Source organism: Oppia nitens, unplaced genomic scaffold (assembly GCF_028296485.1).
Source record: "Oppia nitens isolate AA-2021 unplaced genomic scaffold, nextdenovo-longstitch-racon4-pilon3 scaffold1_pilon_pilon_pilon, whole genome shotgun sequence".
Lineage (NCBI taxonomy): Eukaryota > Metazoa > Arthropoda > Arachnida > Sarcoptiformes > Oppiidae > Oppia > Oppia nitens.
The window spans coordinates 6,974,972-6,987,191 of record NW_026533199.1 but is presented as its reverse complement, the minus strand read 5'-3'; the positions used below and the strand labels follow the sequence as shown (position 1 = coordinate 6,987,191).

Below are 12,220 nucleotides of genomic sequence, written 5' to 3'. Positions count from 1 at the left end.
ATTTGTTCACATAAATGATTTAACTTGTTTTGATAACTTTATGAATATCGATATTTATAAATAATATGAGGTATTATTGAATATTCAAATGTATTTATATATTTTGATTTATTGTGTCATTAATGAAGTCATTTATTTAATAAAGTAGAGCACGTGTTAAGCCAAGCGTTTGAAAAATGTTTGTATTAACCATTCAAATGAACATAAAGTGGACAACAATTTAGACAATTGATTATTTTTTATTTGCTTTTATTTATTTATTTATTTATTTATTTATTTATGATCTGTATACTTTACTATTTGATTAAATGTTGCACCAAATCTAACAATTCATTTTTTGAATTATAAATATATACAATTTAGAGAAATAACATTTATTTATTTATTAATATATTCATTGGTTAAACTAAATGCTTAACTATTCAAATACAGTATTTTCATTAGTACTGTACAATAGAAACTGGGTTTTTATATTTATTTTATTGATATCATTAATTTATTTAATATACACACAACTATTGAGTTAATTCTTGATGAATATATTACGTGCAACTCTTTAATAAATAGTTATGTATATACAGTATATTGTAGAATATATTAATATATTTTTATTGAACTAACATAAGCTGCAATTATATTAAAAATTTTATTATTATTATTATTGAAAAATGTTTTAAACCACAGGACTAATGATTTGCTAAGTGTTTTCAACATATATTTGTGTGAATACATTATAGTAGACAACAAATAGCATAACTTTCAATTCATAATAAAAAAGTTTCATTTTTTTTGTCATAACTATAATGATAATAAAACTTTAATAAACGTATTTACAATAACATTAGTAGACACTCAGCAAACTGTCGTTTCTATAAATTGTTATATAAATTGAATATTAGTTTAATATTAGTTCAATGTACTAATTTTAGTTCATTTCATATATATTATACATCATTTTTTATTAAACACTTGGAGACCAAAATTTAAGTGCATTTTAACAAAAAAATGTATTATTTTTTGTGACAATTTCTTTGACTTTTAAGGAAAGTGTTTTTAATGACATTATTCTTTAATGTCAATGATTTTATTTGTTATATCAATAAATGTTATCAAAAATATTTTATTGAATTTGACCACAAAATTTGCAATTTTTAAATCATTATTAATAATATTATTGTAAAATAATTTCACATATTTTTTATTATTTTGAAATTGAATAAAAAAGTAAGTAATATTTAAAATATCATTAGTATTTTATATATTTTAATAATAATATATCTATTCATTGAAATATTATAATTGGTTTTTATCTTTTTTATGACAAATCAAAACCTTATATTATATGTTATATTCATTGCAATATTTATTATTATAATGTCCTTTATTTTGTAGAAAATTACTAATTAAAGATGTATTGAATGGTAATGTAATAATTTTCAATACATTGACTCAATTTCTCTAATGATATCTTATTTATAATTTTTCTTTCCTTATAAGGAAAGATATTAATAAATGACCGATTTTTTTATTATTTTATTAAATATTTATATTCAATCTAATACTATATATTTTGAAAAGACTATTAAAGATTGTTTTTATAATATTAAAATAAAAGTTATATCCAATAAAACATTGTTAAATCATATAAAGTATATATTAATGTCATTAATAGTTTTTTATATTTATCATATATACTGTAAATATAAATTCATTGTTTATAATATAACAGTATCATTAATTATTAGTAATATACTGTATAACTTACTATAAACTTATATTTTTAATCTTTCAAAAATATTTATAGTAAAATTAAAAATAGTAAGCGATGAATATTAATTTTTTATATATATTTATAGATTTGATTTATAAATAATTTATTTTATATAATATTGCAATATTTATTATTATTATTTATTAATATACAATAATCACAACAATATACTTTATACAAAAATATTAATAATATTAATATTTTTTGCTGACTTTAAATATAAAGCTTTTATATTATACAGTATAGACAATGGCTTATAATACTTGATAATTTGCAAGTTGTAACTTAATTATAAGCTTCAAAATGTGTTTTATTGCTTTTACTAATAATATTCAGATGAATAAAATCGATTGATAGCCCACTTTCACATTAAATTCAACTGTTATTTTAAGTCCATATAAGTTTAGACTCTATGATATAACAGTTGTGCAAAATATTATACAGTATAGTATGTAATAAAGCCGTATTGTCATTGTAGTGTACTATTCAATATATACACCATTATTTGGCATTTGTATGAAATGTAATTTTGGTAACAATGAACTGAATTTGAAAATAAATCTATTTTTTCTACACTAATGTCTTGATATGGTTGCTGTCTATACCATATCTATAGTATATATTTTGATAAAAAATTGTATCAAATCTGGAGCTCATCTTTGAATTCATTTGTGTTCAGCAAATGATTGTTACAAACTAAGAGAAATCACTATTGAATGCAAACATTAACTCAATTCAAATACAAAAAAGTCTGAGAGACTCACTGTTTAGTTGAATAAGTGTTTAAGATTTCAATTCCTAATATATTTTCCCTGTAATCACATTTCACTCAATGTTTTTGTGGCTTTAATCGAGACTAAAATAAATTGTACAACAATTTTATATAATATATACAACACATGAAAACCATTAGGATTTTAGGTTTAGATTTCCGTCAGATATCATTGAAAAATCCTTTCAATTCCTTCATCTCTCTCTCTCTCTCTCTCTCTCTCCCCACTGCCTCTATCGCACACTTTTCTCCTTAATCACCAATTGTTTCATTACTTTTACATATTTTCCCATTTCTTACAATATAATGTTTTATATTATATTTTACATTAAATTAAAGTCTAGGTTTTTTAGAAGTTGTTTGTTGTAATTGAGTCTAATTTCTATACATAACACATCCAATCAATGATCTGTTCAAATATTCAGTATTAATACAATTTAGTGTATATAGTTGTGTATCAATTGTATAAATATTGTTTCATCTGATTATTTAAGCCGTTGTGTTATGTCTATCAAACAAACATCACAAATATAGTCAACATTACAGAGGACTGGCATTACTGGCAAACCGTTGCACCGACTCATGAGGTATGTGTTCGTCAACCAAAACACCGATTCATTCATTGACTTTAAATTTGTGTCATATCTCTAGTATTGACTAAAATCGCCACTAGTTATGACTTGACTTCAGTATAACTAATACTGTATATAAATATATATATAAAGTTTGATTTCACTAACAATTCTCACCAATTTTTATATTTATATTTTCAATTAACCAATAATTTGATAAAAGTAAAAGTTATTTATTAAAGTAAGTAAATATTGATTATATATTATTTGTTATATAATTATTGTTATATATTTATATTTGAAATTTTGTCAATTTATCGTATTTTTAATAAGTAATTTACAATATAATATTTTAAATTATCAATAGTTATTATGATTATGTCAATCTATGTTAATATTAAATTTATAATAGTAAATGTTCATATATCATCAAATTTAATCACAATTAACATTTAAAACAATTATTACAACTCAATGGCATATGTTTTACAATAATATGATAAACGAAAATAATGGATAGTATATTATACAAAATAAATAAATATTTTATTTATTATATTTTTATATAATATTCTATAAATTTCAAGTCATTTTAAGTTAGAAAGATATGTCATTTCCGTTGATAACATTAACAAATGGTATTTTTATAATTAGATTGTTTGGTCAAACTTGAAGATTAGACTTTAAAACCATATGAATATAATATTACTACAGTATTAATCAATAGAAATGATTTATCAATTTTTGAAAAATAAACTATAGTTTTTCTAATTCATTTATTTAATTTAAGAAACAATAGAATATTTGTTTATATTTTTATGTAAAACTTTTGTTGAAGTTTTATGTAGATTACTATTTAGGCGCATCAATAAATTGTTATTTAATTTGAATATAAATTTATATTACAATTTTTGTTTAATCGTTGCAGTAGTAAAGCAAAAACATCAATACATATATGATTTATACTGTTATATACTGTCAGTTAAAAAGGTCAGAGTTAAAGGTTAGCAGATATTTGATTGACAATAAATGCTTAGAAAGTAAGATAATTGCTAAAAACAGGCAATAATATTGAATTACAATCTATTTGTTAATTAAATTATTGTTTAGTTTTAGTGATTGTAAATGTTTCTAATTTTATTTTTTTCAAATAAAATACAGTACTTAATACTAATAATATGATTTAATTTATTTATTATTTCAGTAACTGGCAATAATTATACAGTAATATACAATAACATTATTTTATATTAATTAATGTCATTAGTGATAATCCTTACATTTAAATTCAGACGAAATTCAAGACAATCCCGATTTTGTCAAACAATGTCAACAATTTGTTTAAAATAATCTATAGATTTATAGTAATTGACATTTTTTTATTTATTTTGTAACTGATATAGAATTTTCAACGATTATAAATAAATAAAAGGATAATATAATTATTAACAAAAGATTTAAAAGGTTTATTCAAAAAATTATTATAATATAATAATGTATACTTTTTAATAATAAATATAATATAATATAAATTTTAATAATGATGATGAAAATGACATTAATATTTACAACAAATTGTATACATTATTACAAATATTTATTTAGTTATTAGTAAATTTAAAATATGTTTTTATTACTTGAAAATAAATTAATTTTAATAATTAATTTTATTAAATATATATTTTATTATAATATATATTTAAATAATGTGCAGTGTTCAAATAATTAAAAATAAATTAAAAACAAATATCTTATGTATAAGATAAATTTTTAAAGTTAAAACAAAAATAATGCAATTCTAAATATAGTTAATTAATTTTCAGTGTTTATGATATTTTATAACTTCAATTATTTTGTCGATAATTAATATAAATATTATTATTATTTAATTATTATTAATATATTAATATATTAAAATATTTCAAATAATTTAAGAAGATAATGCTATAAGATAATATAATGTATAAAATTATTGTAAAATATTTAAGTAAATTCAAAGTTAATAAACAATCATTTCCTTTATTAATTGTAATGTTATATTTGTTAACACAAATATATTTAAATTATTTTGTATTAATGAATAATTTTTTAGACTTATTAATATCTCAATGTATAAAATGTCAATTTATTATCATAGTTTTGATATACAGAAATATAATTTTTAAATTAATGAAAATTCAATACAATTATGAACAAATAGTTTTGACAAAAAAGATAAATTTCTAAAATAACAAAGAAATTGTTGTCTATTGGATCCATTTTTATAGAAATTTTCTCAGACAAATTTATTATAAATTTCTATTTGCCATCTCTAACTACAAAGCCTTGAATTTTGTGTAATTTTCTTTGCGTGTATTTATTATTATTTGACAATAATTTAATTCAAATTAAGTGTAATAATTCTTTAGTCATATGAAACTACAATTGGTTTATGTATTTATATTATATTTATATACATAACTACTGTACATGTAGTATACAGTATAATTCAATATATAAATGTATAAACATATAAATGATTTTTCCGACTTTTATGCATTAAATTACTTTATTTAGACTATAAATATGTTTCATAAGTATAATACTGTTCACAAGTTCACAATCATTGATTAGTAATTTAGAAATTCATTAGAAATATTTAAAAATTTTATTGTTTGTTTGTTTTATTTTTACAGATCATGAAAATTTTGATAGAAATGTAAAGAAAATCTTCATATTAGACATTATTATAATGATTTGCTTTCTTCGTTAACGACAATATATGGAAAAAACTTTATAACAAAAAATATTGAGACAATTCGTCATATGATTTGTTGGCCATTGATATGAACAGATGGACGTCAAGACTAGTATTGAGATTCTGGCCAACAATGAACCCAAAGCTGTCATATTTGGTGACATCTCTTGTGTCGGTCTTTCTTATTGTCGTTTATTTACAACAGACAAACATGTGAGACATATTTCATTATAACATATTATTTATGACAAACATTTATTTTTTCAAAAATTATTAATCATTAATTGATAATTTGTAAGAAAATTTTACTTTAATGAATAATAAGAATTATTTTTTAGTAAAACTTGACAAAATAGATATAATATTTAACAAAAATAATTTAAAATGTTATAAATATTTGCTAATGTTTGGCAAAATAGCAAAATGTATACAATAGTAAAAATAAATTATTTTATACTAAATAATATTACTCTTAAAGTAAATATATTATTATATTAATGGTGTTTTTATTTTTATGTACAGTAAATTTCATTATTTTGTTGATTGTTTTCAGTTTCAAAATTAATATATTTTTAGATTAATAAAAACATCTATCAATAGACAACAACGATATTTTAAATCATAAGTTATGATTCATAACCTGAATTTTTATTAAAGTTACATAACTTATCATATATTAATAACTCAAATAGTTTTAATTGAGTCTATTTTTCAAACATTATAACTTAAAATGCATATATTTAATTAAAATCACTTGAGTGTTGTTGTAATAATATTGAACATTTTAAAATACTTGTTTTAAAAATATATTCAATAAATAAATTTAATATTTTTATATTTAATAGTCAAGAATATTCTCGTTATAATTGGTTTCAGTCAGGAAATAGAGAGTTATTAAGTCTACAAAATAAAATCAATAATATTGTTAATTATAAACAATTGTCAAGTAATGGTACAGACTTGACAACAAAAATCAATACACTTGAGGCCCAAATAGACAGCACTGATAGGTTTACGGCGAGTACACCGGTGGAGGAACAGTCATGTGATCCAAAATATAATATAGTATTTATAAAGACCCATAAGTGTGCCTCCTCTACGATTCAAAATATATTTATGAGAAACGGATTTATTAACAATAAAGTATTTGTATTGCCAGCAAAAGCCAACTATTTGGGACATCCCCTACCATTCAGTCGTAGTTTAGTTCCCGATCCCAAACATTTCAACCATCCGTACAACATATTGACCCATCATTCTCGTCTCAATTATGAGGAGATGCGCTCATTGATGCCAAACGGGACACTCTTTATTACAATAGTCAGAGACCCGGTAGACCTGTTTGAGTCTATGTTTCATTACTATCGGTTGGATAAGTATTGGAATATTTCATTTGATATATTTAACAACCACTCCATCAAAATACCCAACAAATTGCATACAAATAGATATCTCGGAAAAATAGGCATAAATCAGATGATGTTTGACTTAGGAATGAATGTCATAGACTTTACAAAGCCTTTCACTATCAAGAAATACATCGACAAATTGGACACAATCTTTGATCTCGTAATGGTTTCTGAACGTATGGATCAGTCTCTTGTTTTGCTTAAAAATCTATTGTGTTGGTCTACAGATGATATCATTGCTTTTAAGGTATTTATCCTATATTTATGCTATAATTATACCGTTTAAATAAATAAATAAATATATCAATTATAGTTAAATGCTCGACAAAAAACAGCAAAAAGTGGTTTAACAGAAATGTCTAAATATCGGTTAAGAGACATGAATTGGGCCGATCATCAACTTTACAAACATTTTAGCCAAAAGTTTTCACTTATGGTTAAAGCTTTTGGCAGTCAAAGAATGAAACAAGAAGTTAATGAACTTCATTACAGGACTAAACAATGGTTTAACTATTGTGTTGGAAATGATAGCATTCATCGAAATAATAATAATAATAGTAATAATAATAATGAGACTAATAATAATAATAATAGTGGTTATAATAAATCAATAATAATACATTTAACAAATAAACAATTAGATAACACAACTTGTTGTCTATTAACAGCTCAAGAGTTAGATTTTACTAAATTTTTACGAATAACACAACTCAAGACATATCCCGGATCAGTGTTTAAAGAGACGGAAAACAATTATAACAAACTATTAGACAAAAGAAAAGAATATTTTAAAAATAAATTATTAGTTTTGTCGTCGATATCGAAAAATAATGAAAATCTATGTAAACATTGTTCTACCGAATCATTAGTGCCACACACGACAACTCATAAAACTATTAATACTATCTATCCTTTAAATCCATTAAAGATTGCCTTAAAAAAAATTTCAAACATCTAAAGGCCTTACGATTGTACAGTAAAATTTAGATATAATTTTAATAATCAATCAATTATTTGCTATATATTTCAATTTAATTGTGTCAAATGATAACAGAATTTATATTTTATTTTCTTAAATTTTTATGATATATTAATATTTGAACAAATTGTAATTAAATTTTTGTACATAATATATAGTATTAACCATCAGGTTTTAAGTATTGTAAGTTTAAATATTATTATATTTTTTGGGGAAATCATTTTTAACTAATCAATTATTTATTATTTTTAAATAATATTGATTGTAACTTTATATTAGTGATAAATTTAGTATTTTATTATTAATTACCGTAATGGAGAATATTTAAGCAGAAAATTAATAAAATAAATAAAATCGGTATAAATAATGTATTGTAATTATATCATATGATAATTGTAATATTCAAGATTATTTGTCTTCTAGTCTCTTATATTTATTTTTTTAAATCATGTCAAATTATTTAATGATTAATTTTTAATATAATTTCCACCTTGTTTAATTAAGGATGCAATATGACGTATTTTAAAATACACTTGTTTTATCTTGCTACTTTTCCAGCTGACATTTAAATATTAACATGATATAGTATTATATATATTAAATATATAACATAGAATTATTGACATAATTGTTTAATGATTAATTTTGAATATAATTTCCACCTTGTACAATTAATTATTATATATAACGTATTTAATGTAAAGTTATAAATACCACTGGACAAAGTAGCAAGCTAAAATAAGTGTATTTTTAAATGCGTCATATCGAATAATTAATTGTACAAGGTGAAAATACAAGTATAATTATAAATAAAGTATAATATAATTTTAATAAATAAAATATTTAAATATTATATATGATTAAAATGCTATAATTTTTATAGTTATATAATATATATAAAATATAAATTTATTTATTGATTAAAACATTTATAAAATAAATAAATAAATTCAAATTATAAACAGTAGTTATTAAATATTGCAACTAATAATAGAAAGGATAGGCAATGAAACTGCAATTTGTTATATAATTAGAAACAATGAGATAATTTAAAAAAAACTAAAATATGATTTATGCAGACAATCATTGAAATTAAAAAGTGTTTGTTTGTGAAACTATTTGGTGGGCAGAGTTGGGCACATAGGGAGCGGTCGGGGGTGCGGTTGCTCTCCATTTCCTTTATTGCATAAATATTTGACTCAACTCCGGTTCACATCATTTTAGTTTCTACTGTACAGTAGATATACAGTAGACATACAGTAGATAATACAATACCTTTCCTTTCATTTATAATTAACATCTCTTTATATATTATATATAAATTATATTGTTATAACTTATAAGCATTGATTTACATTAAAAAGCTTTGATATCAATAAAAAAATAAATAAGTAAATCACTCTAATAACACTATTTAATTAATTATTTTTGTTTATAATAGGATTTTAAAAATAAATCCTGTTTAGAATATAAATTTAAAACAAATGTTTTAGCATTTTATTATTAATACCATTTTATACTTAATATGACATAACAAATGTTTAAATATATCTGTAAATCATGTCTTTAAATGTTATACAGTGTATGCCTATTATAACAATACGGTACTTATTGAACTAAAATATATTGTATTCATGCCTTTATATCAATTACATGATTTAAAAGCTTGTATGGCATTAATAACATGATTTGTTTGCAACAAATTGATTAAATGCTTTATTATATAGTGTTTAATATCATAGAAATACTATTAATATACAGTATATACTGTATGTTATATCATGACAATCAGCAACAAATATATCAATTAATAAAATTTAATAATAATATTTATATTTTAATCATTTTAATAATTTACATTTACAAAAGTTACATTTTGCAATAGAAATATACTGTAGTATATTATATAACTGTACATTATTTGAATAAACAAAACAATATATCAAAATAATTTTCTTTAAAATAATAATGTTATCAAAAAATATTATAAATAATTAATATAATCATTATATATCATTATAAAATAAAGCCATCCACCGGTGATAAGTACCAAAACAGCTAACAAATTGTTAATCTAATAAATTATTTCATTTGATATTACAAAGAGGCACTTATATTTGAAACTAAAAATATTATAAAATATAATAGTTTTACAATTATTTGTACTAAAAATTAATTTTTTAAGAGATTCAAATAAAAATAAATATAAATATGTAATATAAAAAACTATCTCAAAAAACCATTTTAACAAAATTAAGTATATTTTTAAAGTAATTGATTGATAAAAAACGGTAATGAATTGGAATTCAAAGAGTGGGCACACGATTATAGGTGGGTCTACTGTTGTGATTAAACACCGATCGGTTGCGCTTCTTGTAGTCCATCGTACAGACTATGAGAAGAGCGGCGACGATCGCAAAGAATTGTATGAAAGCGACACCAATTGATGTCAGTCCGACCACATGTAAGTTATTTAAGACAAAATGTCTTATTTTGTAATAACAACCGTGACGTCTGTATCGAGTAATATCAGTCTCCGGGTGTTTACCGCACTGATCCTCATTGTCATTGTCTTCAAGTTCATACCAAATGCTTTCATTGGAGGGAAGTGTTGGAATGCAACAGGTATTTGGTACCCATTCTTTGTCCGGCCACGCGTTTATTGAGTACCAATCCGTGTAATTATTAACACCACAACAGTTAAAGTTGACTTGTATTTGATCCCAAGTCTCCAGAATACCTTTGGTGTCGTTCAACACATATTTGTTGCGAATGCCATCTAATAGTTCTTCTCTCAGTGTGTTTGTTAGCTGTCGTCTGAATGCAAAACTCAATGTCCCGACACTGATCTCCAGAATCATAAGTACAACAATTGAGACCAAATAAGTTGTCAAAAGACACTTGTTTTGAAACCATGAACCACAACAACCACAAAAAGCCACAAAAAACGTTAGACAACCCACGATTATGGCCAAGTTGTCCGCCGATAGGATGTGATATGATGGCAATATACGGGCGTATGTTTCATATGAGATGGACAGCCATACGCCCACACCTAATACACAACTGCCTAAAATCTGGTCATAAAAACTTTATTAATAACAAATAAGTTACAAATCACACAACACTTACCCAAAACAATAAGTTTATAAAACACAAGAAGTGTCGGATACAGGTATAGCCAGTGGCCATCACTGACACACTCATTTGGGATCAGTTGTTGACAATTAATAATTAGTGGTCAACAACAACAACAACAATAATAATAATAATAATAGCTTTAAAGTTAACAACAAAACAATAAATTCAATGACAATAATAAAGTTTGGGTTAACTCGACATATCTGTGGCTAAACTTGTGGTCAATAATAATATAACTCAATAACTAATAGTTGTTTTGAATGTCAAACACAACAAGTGATTCAAGTGTTTGCAAAACTCAATACAAAACAGTTGAAAGCATAAGACGTGTTAATATTAAAGTTATAATAATATTTAATATTAAATACTCTATAATACTATATAATACTTGTATACAAAACACTTAATCCATACAACAGTGTTGTCAAAGCATTCAATGAATATTTGTTTTATAAGTGATTTAATTTCATTTGTTGTGTTGTTTTGTCAGTCATTGCACTCCAAACTTGTGCTGACATTGCATTGTATAACACTATATACTGTATAATTGTATACAACTTTTTTCAACTCAAAATTGTTTTTCGCTTTAAAGTTCACATAAACTTTTGCATAGACTTTATGTATTATGTCTTATCTCCTAATAGTCTCCTTCTCTCTCATTTTTAGTTGGCCTACCGTTCCTTAGCTTAGGTAACAACAATAGGTCTCCCTTTTTATTCAACTGAGTGAACATTTGTTGGAAATAATATAACATAAGTTAGTACTTATGGTAAACACTAAACACACCAAAAAAATACTAATCATATGAAAAAGTTTTGAATCTCAAAAAAATGTCAACG

At 22.5% G+C, this 12,220-nt stretch overlaps 2 protein-coding genes across 2 annotated transcripts; one reads left to right on the top strand and one right to left on the bottom strand.

The window, feature by feature from the left end:
* The first annotated feature begins 3,022 nt into the window (after positions 1-3,022).
* Positions 3,023-7,941, top strand: LOC128966448 (galactose-3-O-sulfotransferase 4-like). The gene is made up of 5 exons (XM_054313299.1): positions 3,023-3,130; positions 5,791-6,065; positions 6,698-7,508; positions 7,575-7,856; positions 7,930-7,941. The coding sequence occupies exons 2-5, from the start codon at positions 5,941-5,943 to the stop codon at positions 7,939-7,941; spliced, it is 1,230 nt and encodes a 409-aa protein (XP_054169274.1). The 5' UTR covers positions 3,023-3,130; positions 5,791-5,940.
* A 2,494-nt stretch (positions 7,942-10,435) lies between these two features.
* On the bottom strand, positions 10,436-11,678 carry LOC128951831 (tetraspanin-9-like). The gene is made up of 2 exons (XM_054297112.1): positions 11,373-11,678; positions 10,436-11,317 (listed from the first exon to the last, which is right to left on the bottom strand). The coding sequence occupies exons 1-2, from the start codon at positions 11,445-11,447 to the stop codon at positions 10,547-10,549; spliced, it is 846 nt and encodes a 281-aa protein (XP_054153087.1). The 5' UTR covers positions 11,448-11,678; the 3' UTR covers positions 10,436-10,546.
* Positions 11,679-12,220: the final 542 nt, after the last annotated feature.

Excerpts from the sequence above, each read along its gene's own strand:
- LOC128966448 (XM_054313299.1), top strand. The coding sequence starts at position 5,941 with ATGAACAGATGGACGTCAAGACTAGTATTGAGATTCTGGCCAACAATG. Across the intron at positions 6,066-6,697 it reads TATTTACAACAGACAAACAT|TCAAGAATATTCTCGTTATA; the intron begins GTGAGACATATT and ends TATATTTAATAG. Across the intron at positions 7,509-7,574 it reads ATGATATCATTGCTTTTAAG|TTAAATGCTCGACAAAAAAC; the intron begins GTATTTATCCTA and ends TATCAATTATAG.
- LOC128951831 (XM_054297112.1), bottom strand. The coding sequence starts at position 11,447 with ATGAGTGTGTCAGTGATGGCCACTGGCTATACCTGTATCCGACACTTC. Across the intron at positions 11,318-11,372 it reads TTATAAACTTATTGTTTTGG|ATTTTAGGCAGTTGTGTATT; the intron begins GTAAGTGTTGTG and ends TTTTATGACCAG.